Genomic DNA, 19,456 nt, shown 5'->3' on the forward strand with positions numbered 1-19,456 from the left:
ATTCTGAAGTCCTGGGGTGCAGGTCACATCCTGAGGCAGAAGCAGCTGAAGCAAAGAACCCAGGGTCATCGCTGGCCCCCTTGCCCTCAGGGAGCCGAGCCGGGGAGGTGGGGCCGGGATGGACCCAGGTGTGGGAGCAGATGAATAAATGTAGAGTGCAGCTGAGCTGGGCGTTGGGTCTTGGTTCTCAGCCTTTCAGACTTCTAGGGCTCCGATTCGGACACACCTGAAGTGACTAGCACACACGCACATTACACTTATAACAACTTGGCAGGGGAGTGACAAACATCTAAGTAGGGAGAAGAGCAAAAGTCACCTGCAATTCCTGGTTGATTGAGAACGGGGGATTTCCCGGAAGTTGGCAGCAGACCAATGTTTGCTGGTGAATTTTTGGCAGCTGAACACTTGTGCTGGCTCCTGTGTGGCTTGCGCGTTACAGAGGCACCAAAAGGCCACCTTAACCTGGGACGCCGCCTTTGGCTAGCTATATAGGACATTATGTGGACAACTGGGAATATCTGAATGTGACCTGTGGATTACTTAATAGAATTCTATCGGTATGAACCATCCTAATTTTACTTGACCCGTGCTTATGTAAGAAAATCCTCACAGAGGATACATAAAGTGTTAAGGTGCGATACATAAAAAGTGTCTAGGTGATGCTTCATGATGTCCACAGCTTGGCTGAAATGGTTCCAAAAATGTGTATTATGAATGAAGCGCAAACGTTAACAATCGGTAAAGACAAGTAAAAAGTACACAGAGGTTCTTTATACTACTTTGTCAACTTTCCCGTAGACTTCAATATTACAACGTAGAATGTTCCCGCCATCCCAGAACCCCGCCCCCTCTAAAAAAATTAACACAGCAAGTTATCAGGAAGATATCTCGCGATATCCGAAGAAGTACAAATGCTTCAGAGCTAAGAACTGCCACCCGAGCTTGGTCCTGGGTCACGTGGGGTAAGCTCACGTGACCGGAGGTCCGAGTCCAACATGGCGCCCTCCATGGGTCGCTTCCTTCTCTTCTTTATTGCGCTGCGCGGCTTCCTACTGGAAGCATCCGGCGACCTCGGCTCGGGGTGAGTACAGCACTCGCGGGGGCAAGTCCGGTTGTGGAGGGGGCGGTCCCCCAGACCGGGGCACAGCACTCCGAACTCTTGTGTGCCCCCCCCAATCCCCGCAGGGCCTCCCGCGACGACGACGTGCTCCTGCCCTACTCCCGCGCCCGCGCGCGCCTCGCCCGGGACTGCTCAAGAGTGCACGCCGGCCGCCTGGAGCACGAGAGCTGGCCGCCGGCCGCCCAGGCCGCCAGCGCCCACCGCCCCTCCGTGCGCACCTTCGTCTCGTACTTCGCAGACCGCGCGGTGCCCGGTCACCTGACGCGAGCGCCCGAGCCCCTGCGCACCTTCTCCGTCCTGGAACCCGGCGGACCCGGCGGCTGCGCGTCGAGGCGCCGCGCCACTGTGGAGGAGACGGCGCGGCCATCCGGCTGCACCGTCGCCCAGAACGGCGGCTTCTTCGGCATGGAGACGGGCGAGTGCCTGGGCAACGTGGTGAGCGGCGGGCGGCGGGTGAGCAGCGCCGGGGGGCTGCAGAACGCGCAGTTCGGGATCCGCCGCGACGGGACTCTGGTCACCGGGTGAGGAGGCATGGTGTCCGGTAACTGTTTAGGGCAGAGGGCCTGAGAATCGAGAGGTAGCCGTGCCGCTGTGTTCAAGTCGCCTAACCACGCTGAGCCTCCGTTTCCGCATCTCCAGGAAGGGGAAGGTAGTACCTTCCTTGTAGTTTATTCGTTTTCCAGTTTGGTATGCTGCTTGCTTTGTGTCGGTCTGTGTGCTGTGTACCGGGGATATGGCTGTGAACAAGCAAACAGTCTTTGCCTTCAAAAAAGAACACACATAGCCCCCAATCCTAGTGAAAAATTAAACAAAATGCAGAGAGATACTTAAGTTAATTTAAATTCTGTATAAGCAGTGAAGCAGTGAACAGGATGAACTGACTGTAAATAGAGAGTTGAGTTTAGGGAAGGTAATCAGAAAAGACTGATCTGAGAAGGTGACCTTAAGCACATGAGAAAATTAATGTGAAACTTAATCACAGGTCAACCAGGGTCAAAACTGGAGGAAGAGCATTGCTGCCAGAAGGGACAGCAGATGCTAAGGGTCAGAGGTGGAGAGGGGCTTGGTGTGTGAGAGACGGAAGGAAGGAGGAAAGTATCAGAGGAGAACAGAACTGATTTTGGTCACTTAAGAGCTTGCTCTGACCCTGCCGGACACTAAGCAGGTTGAGCCATAGTGGAAGCAAGGAGGCCAGTTAAGAGGCTGTTGCAGGCATCAGATGGTAATTTGGCTGGGGTGATGGCCTGAGAGATTGAGGGCTACAGGTGGACTTGAGATCTATTGGGGTTGGTTGTTTCTGTTAAGTGACGTGTAGACTGGGATATGTGGACTGTTTGCAAAGATTGCTTCTAGGACCAGGCAGGTTCCTGGACATCAGGAGGAATCTAGTAGCCAAGCAGGGGGTGGGAATGGGGAGCCCCACTATGCACAGTTTGCCGCTGCTGTTGACTGAATCTCACTGCTTCCCTGTGTCCAGATATCTGTCTGAAGAGGAGGTGCTGGACACTGAGAATCCGTTTGTGCAGCTGCTGAGTGGGGTTGTGTGGCTGATTCGCAATGGCAGCATCTACATCAATGAGAGTCAGGCGGCTGAGTGTGAGGAGACCCAGGAGACAGGTGGGAAGGGGACACTGAGTACCATAAGATGTGGGTGATGAGTGGGGGTGTTGGCAATAAGTCTTTTGAAAACAAGGGTGGTAGGGGAAGTCTTTCCACAAGTACCATTTGGGGATCCCTGCTTCATGAAATGTATAAGAAAGGAAATATATAGTATACTAAAAAGAAGTGGTTAGTGCTAAGACAGAAGAAGTTGGAGGAATGGAGCTATGAACAAGGCAGTAGAGGAGTGTTCCTAAAATGTCTGTGGACCAGCAGCATCAGCGTCACCCAGGATCTTGGTATAAACACAGAACTTCATTCCCTCCCCCCTGCCTTGAAGCTACAGAATCAGAATCCCTGGGGTGAGGCCCAAGAATGTGTGTTCTAAGGAGCTCCCTGGGTGATTCTGATTAACATTGGATTTTGAGAACCACTGAGATGTGAAATACTGGGGCAGGGAAGGTCTGCCATGGCCTAGGTGTTTAAATGGGCTGTTTTAGATTGTACGGTCAGGGAAGGCTTCATGGAGGAGGTGGCTTAGCTCAGAAGGAGCAAGCTGTGAGAAGAGCTGGGGAGAAGCCCAGTCCGGCCAGAAGGAACAGAAGGTGTCTGCAGGGAATTGTGGGGGGACCGCCAGGAGATGGGGCAGAGCAAGCAGCCCAGGGAAGCCACGCCAGGCATCCGTAAGGCACTTGGAGCTTGGACTTGGGACAGTGGAGGCCACTGGAGTGTTTTCACCTGGAGGTTGATCTTGCTTGATTTACACTGGAGAACAGCCCTTTGCCCGCTCTGTGGAGATGGACTGGGGCGGGGTTCAGGGGCAGGCAGATAGCTGGGTACACAGACCTAGAGGTGCAGAGTGGTGTCAGACTGGCAGGAAGTGGCAGGCAGAGCCCAGAAGGCCTCCCGAAGGGCCAGGCAATCAGCCAGGCTGCGTCTCCTTCAGGTTCCTTCAGCAGATTTGTGAACGTGATCTCAGCCAGGACAGCCGTGGGCCACGACCGGAAGGGGCAGCTGGTGCTCTTGCACGTGGATGGGCAGACCGAGCAGCGGGGGTGAGTCCTGCTCTGAGGAGCTTCAACCCACCATCAGCTGCCCTTCTGACCCTCAGATGTTCCCTGGGGATCTTCACACCCACCCGTCCCCTGTCTTCCCACCGGCAGAGAGTCCCTAGGTCTGTCCCACTTCCACGAACTCATCACCTTCCACACATTTGCTCTCAGTCTCCTTGACTTAGGGCCTCATCTCCTGAGCTCTGGTTGGGGTGAAAGGAAATCATCGCAAAGTGTCTACTCACAAGGCCAGGAGTAGACCTGGGTCCCCATTCTAGCTCTGCCGTGTGCTGGCTCTGTGGCCGTGGACAAGTTACTTGGCCCCTCTGAGCTCATTTCCTCCTCAGTAAAGTGAGTGGCCCTGCTGCTGCTGGGTAACGGGTTGGCACAGGCAGCTCTGATTTGTTAGGTTGGAGCTCTATAGGTCAGGAGTCGGTGGAGAGCGGCGGTGCTCAGCCAGGTTCTCTTGTTCAGGGTGTCCCACAGACAGCATCCAGTTCTTGGCCAAATAGGGGGCTTATCTGGAGCTTCTGGGAAAGAATTGTCTTGGCAGCTCACTCAGGTTGTTGGCAGAATGCAGTCCTTGGAGTTGTAGGACTGAGGTCTCTGCGTCATTCCTGTCGGGGGCCCCCGCATTCATGAGGCCGCCCACGTTCCTCCTCGTATGTATACTCTCCTGTTATATATCTTCAGGGTCCAGAAGTGTGTCAAATCCATCTAACCCCCCCGTATTTCCAATCTCCCTCACTTCGTCTTTTGCCTTAGCCTGAGAAAGCTCTCTGCTTTTAAGGGCTCCTGTGATTCCGTTGGGACCACCCAGATCATCCAGGACAAGGTCCCCACGTGTGGACAGTTGTGCTGTGTATCGTAACACGATCATGAGGCTGATCTCTGGATATAGTCATAGCTTCCAGAGATTTGGGCAGGGGGAGCACTTAGAAATTTGCCTACCGTAGCGGGTGTGTGATACTGTCCACTGTGGAAAGTAAGATGCACTAACCTGGAAGCAGATGCCGCAAGGTCAGCAGTGCTCATCTTGTGCCACAGCATTAACCTGTGGGAGATGGCAGAGTTCCTACTGAAACAGGATGTGGTCAACGCCATCAACTTGGATGGAGGAGGTTCTGCCACCTTCGTGCTCAACGGGACCTTGGCCAGTTACCCTTCTGATCACTGGTAAGCCCACCAGAGACCCCTTGCTGAGGTCCAAGGCCAGGCCTGTTCCCGGCTGTCTCATTCAACAAATAATGAGTGCCTGTCATTTGCCAGGCTCTGGGGGTCCAGTAGAGAAGCCGAGATGCCAGCTTCCCGCTGCTTACAGGAAGTGGTGTACATAGTGTACCAGCCCTGCCCGGGGCCAATGGAAGGGGCAGGTGATGATCAGGGAAGACCTGAGGATAGAGAATCATGAGCTGAGAGCTGGAGGGTGTGGAGGTGACTGGGTCCAGAACAGCGTGTGCAAAGGCTCTGGGGTGGGGAGCACCTATAAAAGGCTGGAGAAGAGATGAAGCGAGGCAGCCCTCGGGCTCTGCAGCGGGTGGTCTGAGGGGTGGCCAGCACCTCAGCCTCTCTTCACACTCCTGTCCTCCTGCAGCCAGGACAACATGTGGCGCTGTCCCCGCCACGTATCCACCGTAGTGTGTGTGCACACGCCCCGCTGCCAGCCGCCAGACTGCAGCGGCCATGGGACCTGTGTGGAGGGGCGCTGCCAGTGCACAGGGCGCTTCTGGCGGGGTGCTGCCTGCGACGAGCTGGACTGTGGCCCCGCCAACTGTAGCCAGCATGGGCTCTGCACGGAGAGTGAGTAGTGGCTCTGTGGGAGGCAGCTCTGGCCCGGTGCCCCCCTCTCATGGCCCCGGCCCGGCCCAGCCCTCACCCGGCTTTCTTGGTCTTGTCTTGGCAGCTGGCTGCCGCTGTGAAGCTGGATGGACAGGGTCCAACTGCAGTGAGGGTAAGCGCCCCCAGGCCAGCCTCCTCCCTGGTACCCCTTGGGGCTCTCGGGCGGGGGTGATCCTGGGAGCTGCAAGCCTCAGCTGCTTTTATCCCCGCCTCCTGGTCCACTAGTCTCTTTGCTCTTGTCTCACGCTTTCGCCCCATGTGTAAATCACCATGTTAGTGTCCTGCGACTGCTGCAGCAAGAGTCCACTAACTCGGGATGGACACAGTCCTTTATTCTCCCACAGTTCTGGAGGCCAGCACTGCATAATCAAGGGCTCAGCGGGGCCGCGCTGGCCCTGAAAAGTCCAGGGGAGGGTCCTTCCTGCCTCTCCCAGCTCCCGGTGGCCCCAGCGCTCCTTGGCTGTGGCTGCCTCACCCCAATCTGTCTCTGACTTCACAGACACAGCCTCCTCCCTTGTCCGGGGCCAGTCTTCCTCTCCGTTATCTTACATGGACCCAGGCCTCTGGGATTTGGGTCCATCTTAAATGCAGGAGGCTCCCCATTTTGAGATCCTTAATTGCATGTGCAGAGACAGTATTTTGAAATAAAGTCACACTCACAGGTTCTGGAATTGGAAGCTGTCTCTGGGAGGACACAGTTCAGCTGTGTCCTGCAGGACTGCTGTCACCTGTGGCTTAAATCCTTAGCGGCTGTCTTTGGCACTGAGTGGAGAGTCTGCACTCCCCGGCATGGCCTGCCAGGCTGCGGGTGCTCTGGCCACGGTCCCCTGCACACCCCAGATCAGGCCCTCGGCAGCCCCTCCAGCCCGCCGCTTCAGTCCTCTGCTGCTGCTACACTCGGCCCCCTCCCTCCAGCGCACGCATCCCCACTTGTCCTGCAACGCGTGCTTTCTGGCTCACTGGCTGCCTAGACCAGAAGCCGCTGCCCAAGCAGAGCAAAAGCTCCACGAGGGCATGGCCTCAGCCCTGCCATGTGGCATGTTCTCCAGAACTGCCTTTTGGGAGAACACGTGAACCAGCAGGGCCCCTGGGGGTGATGAAGATGCATTTGCAATCCCCTGGGCCCCAGCCTGGGATGGGAGGGCAGGGCCAGGTCTGGCAGAGACGACTCCCTTCCCCACCCTAGCTTGCACCAGTGGCTTCTTCGGGGAAGACTGCGCCCAGAAGTGTCAGTGTCATAATGGAGCCACCTGTGACCCCGTGCAGGGGGCCTGCACCTGTCCCCCCGGCTTCACTGGAGACACCTGTGTGCAGGGTAAGCAGGAAGGTGCCCTGAGTCAGCCAGGAGGGAGCCCCACCCAGGGGGTGCTCCTGCGTCAGCCGGCTCTGTCCACACCCGGGCGCATCCTGACAGTGCAGAGAGAGGCCTGGCCACCGGGGCCCCACCGCTGTCCTCCTGGCTCCTCCCCGCAGAGTGTCCGCTCGGCTGGTACGGGCCAGGCTGCCAGAGCCCCTGCAAGTGTGAGCACCAGTGTCCTTGCGACCCCCAGACTGGCAACTGCAGTGTCAACTGGTCACCCACCCTGAGCAGCCTCTTCTCCCGAGGTACGGCCCCTCCCAGGGCCCCCCTGGGAGCAGGAGAGGGCAGACCCCTCTTCTCCCAGCCTTCAGCCTCCCCCTGGCCTCTTGCAGTGAAGGAGTGTTTCCCACCTCCTGAGGTCACTGTGCGGGCAGGAGAACTCTCCCTTCTCACCAGGTAGGTGCTTCGGTGGGACCTGGGGCAGGGGCGGGAAGAAAGCCCCCCCACGCCTCCGCCTTTGAGGTGTGGTCTCTGCTCAGGGCCCAGGCAGGGCTAGGAGGTGGCTGCTAGGCACCCAGGTGACAGTTCTCCAGTGTAAGTTCGGGGAGAGTCCCAGCTGATGCAGCCACCTGAGCCATCCAGGGAGATGCTGAGCAGGACCCTGGCCAGCTCCGCAGTGGAGTCGAGGGGGCTGGGTGTGGCCTTGTTTTCTCAGCTTTCGGTGCAGAAGCTCTGAGCAATTCACGTCATTTCTCTGGCACTTGGGGGTGTTCACCCCTTGTGTGGGGTCTTTATTTTCTAGCACAGGTCTTCAACTTGACGTCCAGGTAGAGGGTGTGTGTTAGAAGACAGAGCTGGGCTCAAGAACCAATGCTGTGGGTCTGGGAGCCCCCCTTGGAGAACCTCTCTTCATGATTGTCCCTCCCATTGCCCAGGGCAGTGCCTGGCCCACCCCCTCGAGGTGGAAACCAGGTGTCAGTGTGAATGAAAAACCCCTTGGCCTGGAGGCAGAGCCTGGGAGCTCATCACAAAACTCAGAACCCCGGTCCTTCCTGGAGATCCTGACGTGGTGCTTGGGTGAGGGCTGGGAGGAAAACCTGGGAAGTGTGCTGGAAAACACACTGGCGCAGGGACAGGGGCACCCGGGAGCCCTGCATCCCGAGCTCGGGTCTCAGGTATGAGACCACGGGGTCCCACAGCAAGGGGAGGGGAGCTGTGGGGGCCTGAGGGACAGGCTGCAGGCCCCACCCTGGGCAGCCAGCTTATGTCTGCTGCTGCATGAGGATTTCAGACCACGATTCACGTGAAGGAAGAAAGATCACTGAAGGACCGCCCCCACCCCGCCAGCTCCCTGCCTGGGAAGAAGGGGTGTGGGTTCTCGCTGCTCTGTCTGCTTTGAGGATTCTGGAGAGCCCAGCCTCTGTTGACAACATCCTTGGGAACCCAGGATGCAAACCGCTGCCTCTTGGGGTAGATTAGGTCCCCAGCTGTGTGTTCTGTGCCCTGTACAATGTAACATTTATTAGCAGCATCTGAAACTCAGGGAGTTGCATGTCAAAATCTTTGTTTTTCCCTGCTGCTGCTGCTAAGCCACTTCAGTCGTGTCAGACTTTATGCGACCCCATAAACGGCAGCCCATCAGGCTCCCCGTCCTTGGGATTCTCCAGACCAAGAACACTGGAGTGGGTTGCCATTTCCTTCTCCAATGCATGAAAGTGAAAGTGAAGTCGCTCAATTGTGTCCGACTCTTAGCGACCCCATGGACTGCAGCCCACCAGGCTCTCAAATAAGGGCTTCCCTGGTGGCTCAGACAGTAAAGCGTCTGCCTCCAATGTGGAAAAGCCGGGTTCGATCCCTGGGTCGGGAAGATCCTCTGGAGAAGGAAATGGCAACCTGCTCCAGTATTCTTGCCTGGAAAATCTCATGGATTCAGCCTGGCAGGCTACAGTCCACCGGGTCGCAGAGAGTAGGACACGATTGAGCAACTTCACTTCCTTCACTTCACTTGAAATACCAGGCAAGGTGGGAGCCTGCTATCAGGCAAGGTTTGTCCCACATAATAACTGTCCGCGCTGCTTCCGAATGTGTGTGGAGTACGCTCCTCACCCCTGCAGGCCCATTTGCTTCCCCCTGTGTGGTCCCTGGAGGCACCTGATGCTGTGCTCCTGTTCTGGAAGAGTAAAGTAGGGGAGGTGGGGAGCCCCTCCAGCGCTGCCCCAGCCCAGATTGCATCCAGCACCCCTGTTCCGGGTTCTCTCCCATCCGCAGGACCACCTGGCTGGCCATCACCTTGGCCCTGGCGTTCCTCCTGCTGATCAGCACGGCGGCGAATGTGTCCTTGTTCCTGGGGTCGAGGGCTTCGCGGAGCCGGCACCTGGACGGGGCCTACGTCTACCACCCGCTGCAGGAGGTGAACGGGGAGCACCTGGCCGCCGAGAAGGAGCAGCTGGGTGACTCCTGTAACCCCTTCAAGGACTGAAGCCTCCCACTGCCAGTCATGTCCTATTCCCGAGGCTCATTTCCAGGAGCTCTGGCTTCTGCAAGAGGAAGTCCCAAGGCCACCGACACATCTGGGTACTCGTGACCTGGGTGCCAAGCCAGGCTTCTGACAGCAACGTGCCTCAGCCCCGCGCCTGGCTGCCTGCCATGGCACACGCAATCCAGCGCTCCCGGAGGGCCTGTCTCCGTCCCTGCCTGCCTGTGTCTGCTGCTCATGGGGCCTGCCCCCCCAAGGGCCTGCCCGCTGCTGCCAAAGAGCCTCCGCCTCCCAGGGCCGGAGCCGCTGCCAACGGAACTCGTGATGACCGTGCTGCGGCCAAGTGGCAGGGTCCAGCCTTTCCCCTTTGGACGGGGGTGGACTGAAGAGACGATGGCCACATCACGGGACCCTTTTTAAACAGACCTCATCACCGAACTTGCCCACTGAAATGGTGTTTCTTGTCGCAGGAAGCTCCTTAGAAGAGAGGAGGGATGAAATCATGTTTACAGGCTCTCTATTTGGCCCTGCCACTGAGAGGGTCTTTTTTTACCACTTGAATAAATTGATAAAAATAAATTGATATAATAAAAGAACCTCATCTGAATTAGCAGTCGTGGACTTGAGGGGCTCCTAGGCCTTAACACGTGGGGGACTGCTTAACCAGAGTCTGAGTCATGGGCATATCCAGCTCCCTGATGCATTTTGTTTAATCCAGAGGTTTCCCAGGTGGTGCTAGTGGTAAAGAACCCGCCTGTCCAATGCAGGAGACATGAGATGCGGGTTCTGTCCCTGGGTCAGGAAGATCCCCTGGAGGAGGGCATGGCGACCCACTCCAGTATTCTTGCCTGGAGAATCCCATGGACAGAGGAACCTGGCAGGCTACAGACCATAGGGCTGCAGAATCAGACACGACTGAAGAGACTTAGCACACACGCGCAGGGGTTCTCACTTTCAAGTGTACTTAAATCACCTGGTGGCTCAGCTGGTAAAGAACCTGCCTGCAGTGTGGGAGACCTGGGTTTGATCCCTGGGCTGGGAAGGTCCCCTGGAGAAGGAAACAGCTACCCACTCCACTATTCTGGCCTGGAGAGTTCCATGGACTGTATAGTCCATGGGGTTGCAAAGGGTCAGACACGACTGAGCGACTTTCACTGAATCACCTGGAGAGCTTGTTATACATGTAGACTCTGGCCTGGAGCCGAGCTCCAGACTCCAGGTCTCACCAAGCTCCCAGGTGATGGCTGTGAGCATCTGGACAGCACTCTGAGTTTGCACTGTGTGTTTTAGTAAAATTTAGTTACCAACAGTTACAAGTCAAGAGATTCACAACTCCAGATTTCTGGTTTCTCTTTGAAAAGAGTGAAAGATTTGCAGTGGTTAAGAATCCACCTTGCAATGCAGGGGGCACAGGCTCAGTCCCCAGTCAGGGAACTAAGACCCCACAAGCCAAGGACCAGCTAAGCCCACAAGGAACAACTACCGAGCCCACACACCGCAACGAAAACTCCCTCCTGACGGAGTGAAGTTTCCCCCGTGCCGCAACTAAGGCCAGATGCAGCCAAAATAAGCAAGTAAGTAAATATTTTTTAAAAAGCTTGACATCCCAGCATCAGAGGACGCCCTCAGAGGCAACGAGATAAGTCATCCAAGCCAAGAGTGGCCAGTCCCCATCTGTGTCCTCTCCAGCTCATTGCAGCCCCAGTGGCTGGCTTCCCTTGACTGTGACCTGCATCCTTGTGAGATTAGAGCTTGTAACTTGTGGCCTCAGAGGGTCTTTAGGAAGTGCCTGGCGACACCCTGCCTCCTAATACACCCCACTGTGTGCTTGGCAGCTTTATGCAGAGGGTACCTGGAGGGTACCTGCTTCCAGCAGGTTCTCAAGTACATCCAGGCACGTGGTGGATTCAATGTTTGCATCCCCTGAAGTTTGTATGTTGAAACCCTGACCTGCCGTGTAATAGTGTTAGGAAGTGGGGCATTTGGTTTCATTAAATGAGGTTTAGATGAGGTCGTGAGGGTGGTGACCTTAAAAAAGGAGATGAGAGAGCACCCTCTGCAACATGACACACACAAGAACGAGGCCACGTGAGCTCGTGGTCGAGGGCGGCCGTCGGCAAGCCAGGCAGTGGGCCCTCGCCAAACATGCTGTCATCTCAGTCGTGTCCAACTCTTTGCAACCATGTGGACTATGGCCCTCCATGTTCCTCTGTCCGTGGGATTCTCCAGGCAAGAATACTGGAGTGGGTTGCCATACCCTCCAGAGGATCTTGCCAGGGATCAAACCTGTGTCTCCTGTCTCCTGCTTTGGCAGGTGGGTTCTTTACCACCTGGAAAGCCCCATCAACCGTAGTGGCATTTAGTGCTGAACAACAAACCAGCCCCAAACTGGTGGCTTAAAATAACAACCAGTCATTGTTTCTCAGGAAAAATAGTAGTTTTTCGTGCTTCTAGGGTCACCTGGGTGATTCTCTTGACTTGGCCTAGAATCAGTGAGTCCAGCTGGGCTCACTCAGGTCTCGGCCATCCACTAATTGGGGCCTGGTCTGGAGTGACCACAGCTGCAGACATAGCTCTAATACCTCATCCTCCAGGGTCAGGTTCAGACTTGAGGTCAAGGTGGAGACAGGGATCCAGGCAGAGATGTGAAGCTGCTTCTTGAAGCTTCACCCCTTGATGAAAAGCTGCAAAGGGGCATGAATGCAGGAAACTGACTGAGCCCATCGCTGCAGCTGAGTTGCTGTAATATGGGTCTAGTTTCATTTTTTGTTGTTTTGTTTTGTTTTGGGACCATGCTACATAGCTTGCAGGATCTTAGTTCACCAGTCAGGGATTGAACTCTGGGCCCACAGCGGTGAAAGCACCCAGTCTTAACCATTGGACTGCCAGGGAATTCTCTAGTTTCACTTTAGAAAGGAAGAGTTTGGTTCAGAGAAGTGGAATGTCAAGGCCAGCTCCCAACCTCTGAGTTCCTGCAGGGATGTGTCTGTGGGTCTGTGTGTCTTTGTCTCCCCACTGAAGACGGCAGGTGGACAGCCACCGTGCCAGCCTGTGATGTCCCCTACAGGGAACAGGAGGCTTGGGTCCTACAGTAGGTGCTGCAGGCCAAAGTGATAGAAGTGAGGGTGATGGAAGACCCCTGGGCACAGAACTTGGAAGGTGGACTAGAAGTCCTGGGGGTCTGACTGGGAACCTGGAGAGTGCTCTGTGCTGGGCAGTTGCTATGGTGACAGGTATCTCAGCTGCTGGGCTGCTCCGTATACAATCTGAGCATCTGGAGAGACCCCAGAAAAAGATTCTGATCCTGGAGTCGCTGGGTGAGTTCCGCAGTCCTGATGCAGCTGCTTTCATTGGATTCTCGAGGGGTCTGTGTCCTGCCTCCAGAACTCTTAGGGGTTTCAAATGGTGCTTTTCGGGGACCCACATTTCTCAGCAGTGCCTTGGTGGGCACTGAAGGGAGGGGAGGGAAATGGCCTGGGGAGAAGTTAGAGAGTCACCCAGCGCCTTTCCTTCAACTCTTTCCAGCTCCTTCCAGGCTCTGCCCAAACTCTCACAGGAGCCCCTTGCACCATAAGGCCTACCTCTTCTGCGGAGGCCCCTGGCCTTGGAGGAAGAGTTGGTCCCAGAGGCAGCCCTCAGGCCACAGGGAGGCAGGTTGTGTTGCTCTCTGCTGTCTTCAGACCCAAACCCCAAGAGCCTTCCTGGGAGGAGACCAACGTCATCAGGGCCCGCGGCTCAGACCTGACCCCAGCTCGCCGGCCGCAGGGAGCTCTTTCTGATCACCCACCAGGCCCACGGGCGGCTGGCTGTTCCTTGGAGGCCCCTCACCCACAGCACCGGGACAGCATGGAGAAGCGGGAGGGTGAGTGCAGTGGGCCCGGCTGGTAACCGCAGCCAAGGTGGACAGGGGGCCCATCGGGGCCACAGGAGGCACACCTCTGCACCCTCAGCTGATGGCCCTTGGCCTCCTGCTCCGAAACAAGAGACCCTTCCCAGAATCCTGTGACACCTAGTGGCCGCCAGGACCCACCGCTGGCTCCCAGGGGAGCTCGCAGGAAGGATGGGGGGCACCCTAGACAGGCCCTGCCCACTCCTGACATCAGGACTCTGGTGCATCTCTGGGACTTGGGCAAAACCCAAGGGAGAGGGGAGAGTGGCCCAGGAAGGTGGATAGCAGGGCCCTTGTCTTCACCTGGACACCTGGCCAGGAGCCTCCTGCAGCCCACCCCCACAACTTGGGGTTGAGTGGGGCCCTGAGGCCTGTATTTAATATTCTGATAAACGGCACGTGTCTGTTCTTGCACTGTATGTATATGCAGTGGGTTGAACAGTGTCACCCGAGAATTCATGTCCACTCAGGACCTCAGAGTGTGACTTTATGTGGAAGTAGGGTCCTTGGTGGGTCGTGCCCATGTGCTTGCTTCAGGATCTTAAGAGGAAATCATTCTGGATTTAGACTGAGGCCTAAATGCAATGACTGGGGTCCTCATCAAAGACACACAGAGGAGAAGCTGTGTAAAGACAGGCAAAGGGACTTCCCTGCTGGTCCAGTGGCTGAGACTCTGTGCTTCCAGCGTAGGGGGCCTGGGTTTGGTCCCTGGTCAGGGATCTAGATCCCATGTGCTGTAACTGAGTTCGCACACTGCAACTAAAGATCCCACACCAAAACTAAGACCCAGAGCAGCCAAAAAGCTAAATACATATTTTTTTTAAAAATTGCAGAAGCAGAGACAGGAGTGAAGTGGCCACAAGCCAAGGAACACCAGGCATCCCCAGAAACTGAAAGGATCCTTCTCTACAGCCATGGGAGGGAGCCAACACATTTTTCTCAGACTTGTGGCCTCCAGACTGAGAGAGAATCCATTTCTGTTGTTTTAAGCTACCAAGTTTGCGGTAATTTGGTTTGTCAGCACTAGGAAACTGATACAGTATGTCTGTGCTTCTATATTAAACATGGGATTTTTTTGTGTTCCCCCTAATTTCTCCAAAAACCAATCTGCAACCCCTTGAGGGTGGTGTGGTCCCTGTTAAACACGCTCTTGAGTCTTTTAAACAACAGCTGAGTTATTCTTGAACAAACCCAGGGAAACCTCCTAGGCAACAGACAACAGAGGGGTATCCACATCTAAAACGTTTAATGCTTCTGGTCGGAGCAAGCAATCAGGTGCATTTAATGCTTCCAGTCGGAGAAACGATCAGGTGAACAAGAAATGCCGTGTTTTCCTGGCTGAGACAGACTGTGTGGTCAGTTCACTTTACAGGGGGAGAAATTCCAGACACAGGGTGGGGTGGGAGGGAGCCTCAAATTCCCCTTATTTCAACCTGTGGGGAGACCATTGTATAGCCAATTGAGGGAAACACCACTCAGAATGAGGCCCTTCTAGACAAGTGGACATGCCCAGAGAATGCAGTTTCTGCAAAGGGAAAGTCAGAAGGAAACAGCATCCATGCTTCTCTCCAAATGCATGGCGAGTATGATAGTGATGGGCGTTCTCACAGGATGGAGTCAGGTCTTTGGATGAGAAGCATTAAACTATCAGAATAACCACCTGCTTTTATTAAGAGCTTTCCGTGTGCTGGGCGCTGGGCCCAGGACTTCACATCCACTCTCATTTTGTCCCACTGCAACCCCGAGAATGAGGTAGGCACTATTCTATCCCCATTTTACAGATGAGGATGTTGAGGCACAGAGAGGTTAAGTCACCTGCTGAAGGTCACACAGCTCGTGTGAAAGGATGGCTGGGCCCCGAATCCCACCTTGTTGAAATTTTAAGACTCAGGCTCCTAAACTCAGTGCCTGGGCAGGTCCTATTGCTAAAGGGTCATTTGTGTCCTGGCCACAATAGGCTAATGAACAAGATGGGGAAAGAAGCCATACCCAGGGGGCTTCCAGGCCTGAGGTTTGGGGAAATTGAGAAGCCAAGAGCTCAGCATCTCCTTCCTTGGATTTTTAATCCCAAGCCTCTGAAGGGTTAAGAAGGGTAGCTGTTGGTTGCTGATGCTCCAGCACAGGAGGGAAACCGTAGCAGATGCCAGTGTGGCCACCTGCTGCTCCTTGGCCCACCTGTCTTTCTCCATTGGGTGACTGGCCCTCCCCCACCCCTCTGTTGCTTCTGGAAGAAATGTCAATCCCAGGGCTCCCAGCTGCTCAGCCAATATGTCCACAGGAGTGACCACATGACTTGCTTAGGGCCAGTCAGAGCCTTCCCTGGGATTTGAGATGGAGCGTCTCTCTCTGCCTTAGAAACTGAGAGCCCTGTGGTTGTAGGCTAGGGGCTGCCAGCAGTCACCTTTCCCTCCAGCTGAGGAGAGAACAAGGTCAGCATGCAAACTGACACAGAGCCAAGAGGCCTAGGCGAGGCTGAGGATGGGCACAGGAGCCTAAGGCCACTGAGGGCTCCTGGATGCAGCCATACCTGAAGCAAGACGCGGCCTGTGCATCCCAGCTACTGCTACCCTTTGGTGCTTAAGCCTGTTTGAGCTGGGGCTTTCCTGAGGGAGATGAGGAGAGCAGGCTCTCAAAAAGAGAGGCATAAGGCTCCTTACTGCTCCCGTTAAGGCAAAAACCAAAAACACTAAAGGCAGGTCAGATCAGACTGCAGGATGCCAGTGATGACCTCTGACCTGTTACCTGTTTGCAGGCCCAGGGAATGAAAGGAGAAATGTCCTCAGACCCATGCCCCTCCCATGCAGGAACTTAAGGAGAGTCTTTCAATATTGCAGCTGGTACTGAGGATCAGATTTGCCCCCAGTGCATAAAAATAACCAGAACTGCTTCATCATTGCCTGGAATTCAGCAAAAACACTGGGCCTTCCACTGGGGTGGTCAGGATTAGACCTTCCAGCCACATGCTGTGAAAATGCATTTCACGTCCATGGTGGGTGGCTCCCCACAGAGAGTGGAGCCTGTAACTTATATAACTGCTCACCAGCATATCCTGGGACCCAGGGCATCACTGTAGGCTTCGATGCTAGGGTGTACACCCATCATTTCTGCTTCTTAGGGAGGGGAACCCTAAGAGTCTTGGAAGAACCCACCTTGTGCTTTTCATACCAGGTGGTGGGGACAAGCATGTGGTCTGGGCGGGCCCTCACTGTACCTCCTCCCCAGTGATTGGTCCAGACTGAACACAGACCCTGCAGGCCAATCAGTGTTCTCTGCTCCCTGCTGGCAACCGTGATTGGTTCAGGGACTAGCCTGCGACTCAAGCAGGCTGATAAGACTAAATTCTGGGAGGCTGGATGGAACTTGGTCAGGAGACAGATTCTCTTCTGCAGCTGAGCTGCGGGAAAGGGAAAGAGGGAAACTAACAGTGCCGGGGTCGCCTGAGAAGGAGGCCACCCCAAGGAAGCTGGACCAGAGATGGAGGGGGGCCCTGAGCCCGACGACTTCCCTGAGCCCCCAGACCTGAATGGGGTCTGCCCACCCCTTGCCTTTTTGTACTCGAAGCCCGGTCATAGATGATTCTGTCCTCGACACCCCAAGAGCCAATGGGAGCCTCCAGATAGCCCAACTTTGGCAGCATCCAGACCCAGGGCTGCAGGCCACACAGCCTCGTGGACACATGGGGACATGGGAGGCGAGCAGGCTGCCCCACGGGGCTCAGTCCCAACTACCTGGACACCAGGGAGCTGCTGTGGGATGGTGCCGAGGAGGAGGAGGTGGCGGCGCTGAGCTGAGAGAAGCGGCTGGCGCAGGATTCCAGGCTGGACATGGAGCCCCTGGGGAGGAAGGACACACACGTTGCCTTCTGGTGGTGACCCAGCCCTGGGGCCACTGGGAGCGGTGGGTAAGCTGAGGATGATGCCAATGAAGCCCCAGGGCTCTTCCCACAAGGCTGGTAACCCTCCCTGGGTGCAGAGGGCAAGTGCAGAGGGAAAAGCAGGTGAGACTGTGATGAGATGTGAAGCCTGGCCCACTGCCTTGCAGAGCCTTCCTTCCCAGGCGAGCCACCCACCTCTGAGGGGCTTCACTGACCCAGGGGCCCAGCATGGCCCAGAGGGCACCCCGTCATCTCCAGCCTCACCCCTCCGCCTCCTTTCAGCTCCTCCAACACCCACCTCCCCTGTCTCGGGACCTTGTGTTTGCACCTACTGCCAGAAGCCTTTCTCTCTCACCTACTTTGTCCAGTCAAATGCCACCCAGACCACACAGCAGCACCATCCAGGGGACATTCCTGTGATGACAGACGTGTCCCATAACCGCGCCTTCCAGCACGGCTGTCATGGGCCATGTGGGGCTGCTGGGCACTCGAGATGTGACTAGTGTGACCGAGGAACTGAATTTTTAATTTTATTTAGTTCTAATCGCTATGTTTAAATTGCTCTCTCTGGCTAGTAGCTGCCGGGTTGGAGGATACAGACTTAGGGCCTAGCTCCTCAAAGCGTGGTCTGGGAACCAGCAGCGCAGCATCTCCTGGAGCTTGTTGGAGATGCCTCAAGAGCTAAGCAATCTGAGTCTGCATTTTGACAAGCCCCTCCCCCACAGCCATGTGATCACATGCACATGGCCTAGATCTCAACTCCAGTGTCACTTCCCAGAGCCTCCCCCAAAGCCCTGCACCCTCGCCCACCCTGCACCTGCCTTGGTCCTGGGCTCTGACAGCTCTGTGTTCAGGCCACCAGCACCTCCTGGAGTATGACCAGGGGGCGAGGACCTTCCTGGCAACATCACTGCTCATGTGTGGCTACGTGGTCTCCTGCTTCAGGATGGCGGACCCTGTTTGCCTGGTCCCTCTAGGACCACCAGTTGCCCACCAAGGGCAGCCTTGAACTAGGACTCTCCTGAGGCTATTGAGGGTCAGGGCAGCAGGTTCCCCCATACTGACCAGACAAGACAGGCTGGCAAGCAGTTCCAGCCCACCCCTTGGCCTCCGCTTGCTGTCCCGGAGGCAGCAAGTCCCTGATACATGTGTCTACAGGTCTGAGTCCCTCTGGGCCTCAGTCTCTCTCCCCCACACTGAGGCCCAGTGGCCAAAACAGGCCACCTCCCAAACAGGGAAACACCACCCTTTGACACACTGTGGGGTCTCCCTTTGGGGTAAAGATGCTGGCTCAGCATTTCCTTTCTTTTTTCTTTTGCTCATGGCCTGTGGGCTCTTAGTTCCCTGACCAAGGATTGAACCCACGCCCTAGGCAGTGAAAGCACAGAGTCCTAACCACTGGACCGCCAGGAAATTCCCGGCCCAGCATATCCTGTGCTGGCTACACGTGCCCCTAGAATCCCTGCAGCTCCACCTGGGATGTAGGTCCAGACCTGACATCCTCTTGGAGCTTCAAATCTACTCCACGGTAAAGAGTCGGACACGACAGAGCAACTGGACAATAACAGAAGAATTTGAAGCGTCAGTTTTAGAAGGAAACTGACACAGCCATGTCATAAGGCAGGATGCAAAATCACATTTGTTTTTAAAAGATAGAACACAAGCTGTGGCCGGTTCATGCTGATGTATGGCAAAAACCATCACAATATTCTAAAGTAACTATTCTCCAATTAAATAAATTTAAAAAAATTTTTAAGATAAAACACAAGGCCTGGAAGAAACCACGATTGAGTGCTTACTGTATGCACAGACTCCCCCCACCCATCTTATCCTCAGGACAACTGCATAACATAGGGGATCCAGTGGTCCCCGTCTAACAGCTGGGGCTCAGAGAAGTAAAGTGACTTGCTTGAGGTCACAGAGCAAGCCGGAAGTGCTTGGAAGTCTTGAGCTCCCTGTCTCTCTGTCAGCAACACTGGGGGAGAGTTGTCTGTGAGCCATAACTCTAGAATGTTCTAGAGCAGTCCAAACCCAGTTTGATGGAATTCTAGGAGTGAGGGAAGGTACAAATAAGAGGGCTCAGGCCCCTCTTCTCCCGCCCACCCAATTAGTCTGGTGTGTTGGGCCTCTGTCTGGGGTTTCACTTGAAGGGAAGTTTCTGCAGCTGAGGCTGAAGCAGAAGAGTGATACGATCACTCATGATAAGGGGCTGAGCCACTGGAAAGTTTATCAGTGCCCACGTCAGAGCCCCAGCCCTAGAGAAGCTCAAGGGCAAGTAGAGGAGGTGAGTGCAGTGCCCCCAGCCTG

The 19,456-nt window shown here is 55.5% G+C and overlaps 2 protein-coding genes across 3 annotated transcripts in view; one reads left to right on the plus strand and one right to left on the minus strand.

Annotated features, from left to right (window-relative positions):
• The first annotated feature begins 995 nt into the window (after positions 1–995).
• Positions 996–9,866, plus strand: NAGPA (N-acetylglucosamine-1-phosphodiester alpha-N-acetylglucosaminidase). Of its 2 annotated transcripts, XM_068968929.1 has the most exons (11): positions 996–1,081; positions 1,186–1,641; positions 2,598–2,737; positions 3,666–3,774; positions 4,819–4,947; positions 5,366–5,571; positions 5,675–5,722; positions 6,797–6,925; positions 7,084–7,215; positions 7,303–7,366; positions 9,179–9,866. In XM_068968929.1, exons 1-11 carry the CDS (start codon positions 996–998, stop codon positions 9,387–9,389), a joined length of 1,710 nt encoding a protein of 569 aa, XP_068825030.1. In that variant the 3' UTR covers positions 9,390–9,866. The 2 variants fall into 2 exon arrangements, with proteins under 2 accessions (XP_068825030.1, XP_068825031.1); XM_068968930.1 differs by lacking the exon at positions 6,797–6,925.
• A 7,133-nt stretch (positions 9,867–16,999) lies between these two features.
• SEC14L5 (SEC14 like lipid binding 5) overlaps positions 17,000–19,456 on the minus strand; it is a 34,746-nt gene continuing 32,289 nt past the window's right edge. The window contains exon 15 of the mRNA XM_068969105.1: positions 17,000–17,108. Coding sequence (XP_068825206.1) covers positions 17,000–17,108 — 109 coding nt within the window. The remainder of the gene's footprint in view (positions 17,109–19,456) is intronic.

The sequence above is a fragment of the Capricornis sumatraensis genome, chromosome 3 (assembly GCF_032405125.1).
Source record: "Capricornis sumatraensis isolate serow.1 chromosome 3, serow.2, whole genome shotgun sequence".
Classification (NCBI taxonomy): Eukaryota; Metazoa; Chordata; class Mammalia; order Artiodactyla; family Bovidae; genus Capricornis; species Capricornis sumatraensis.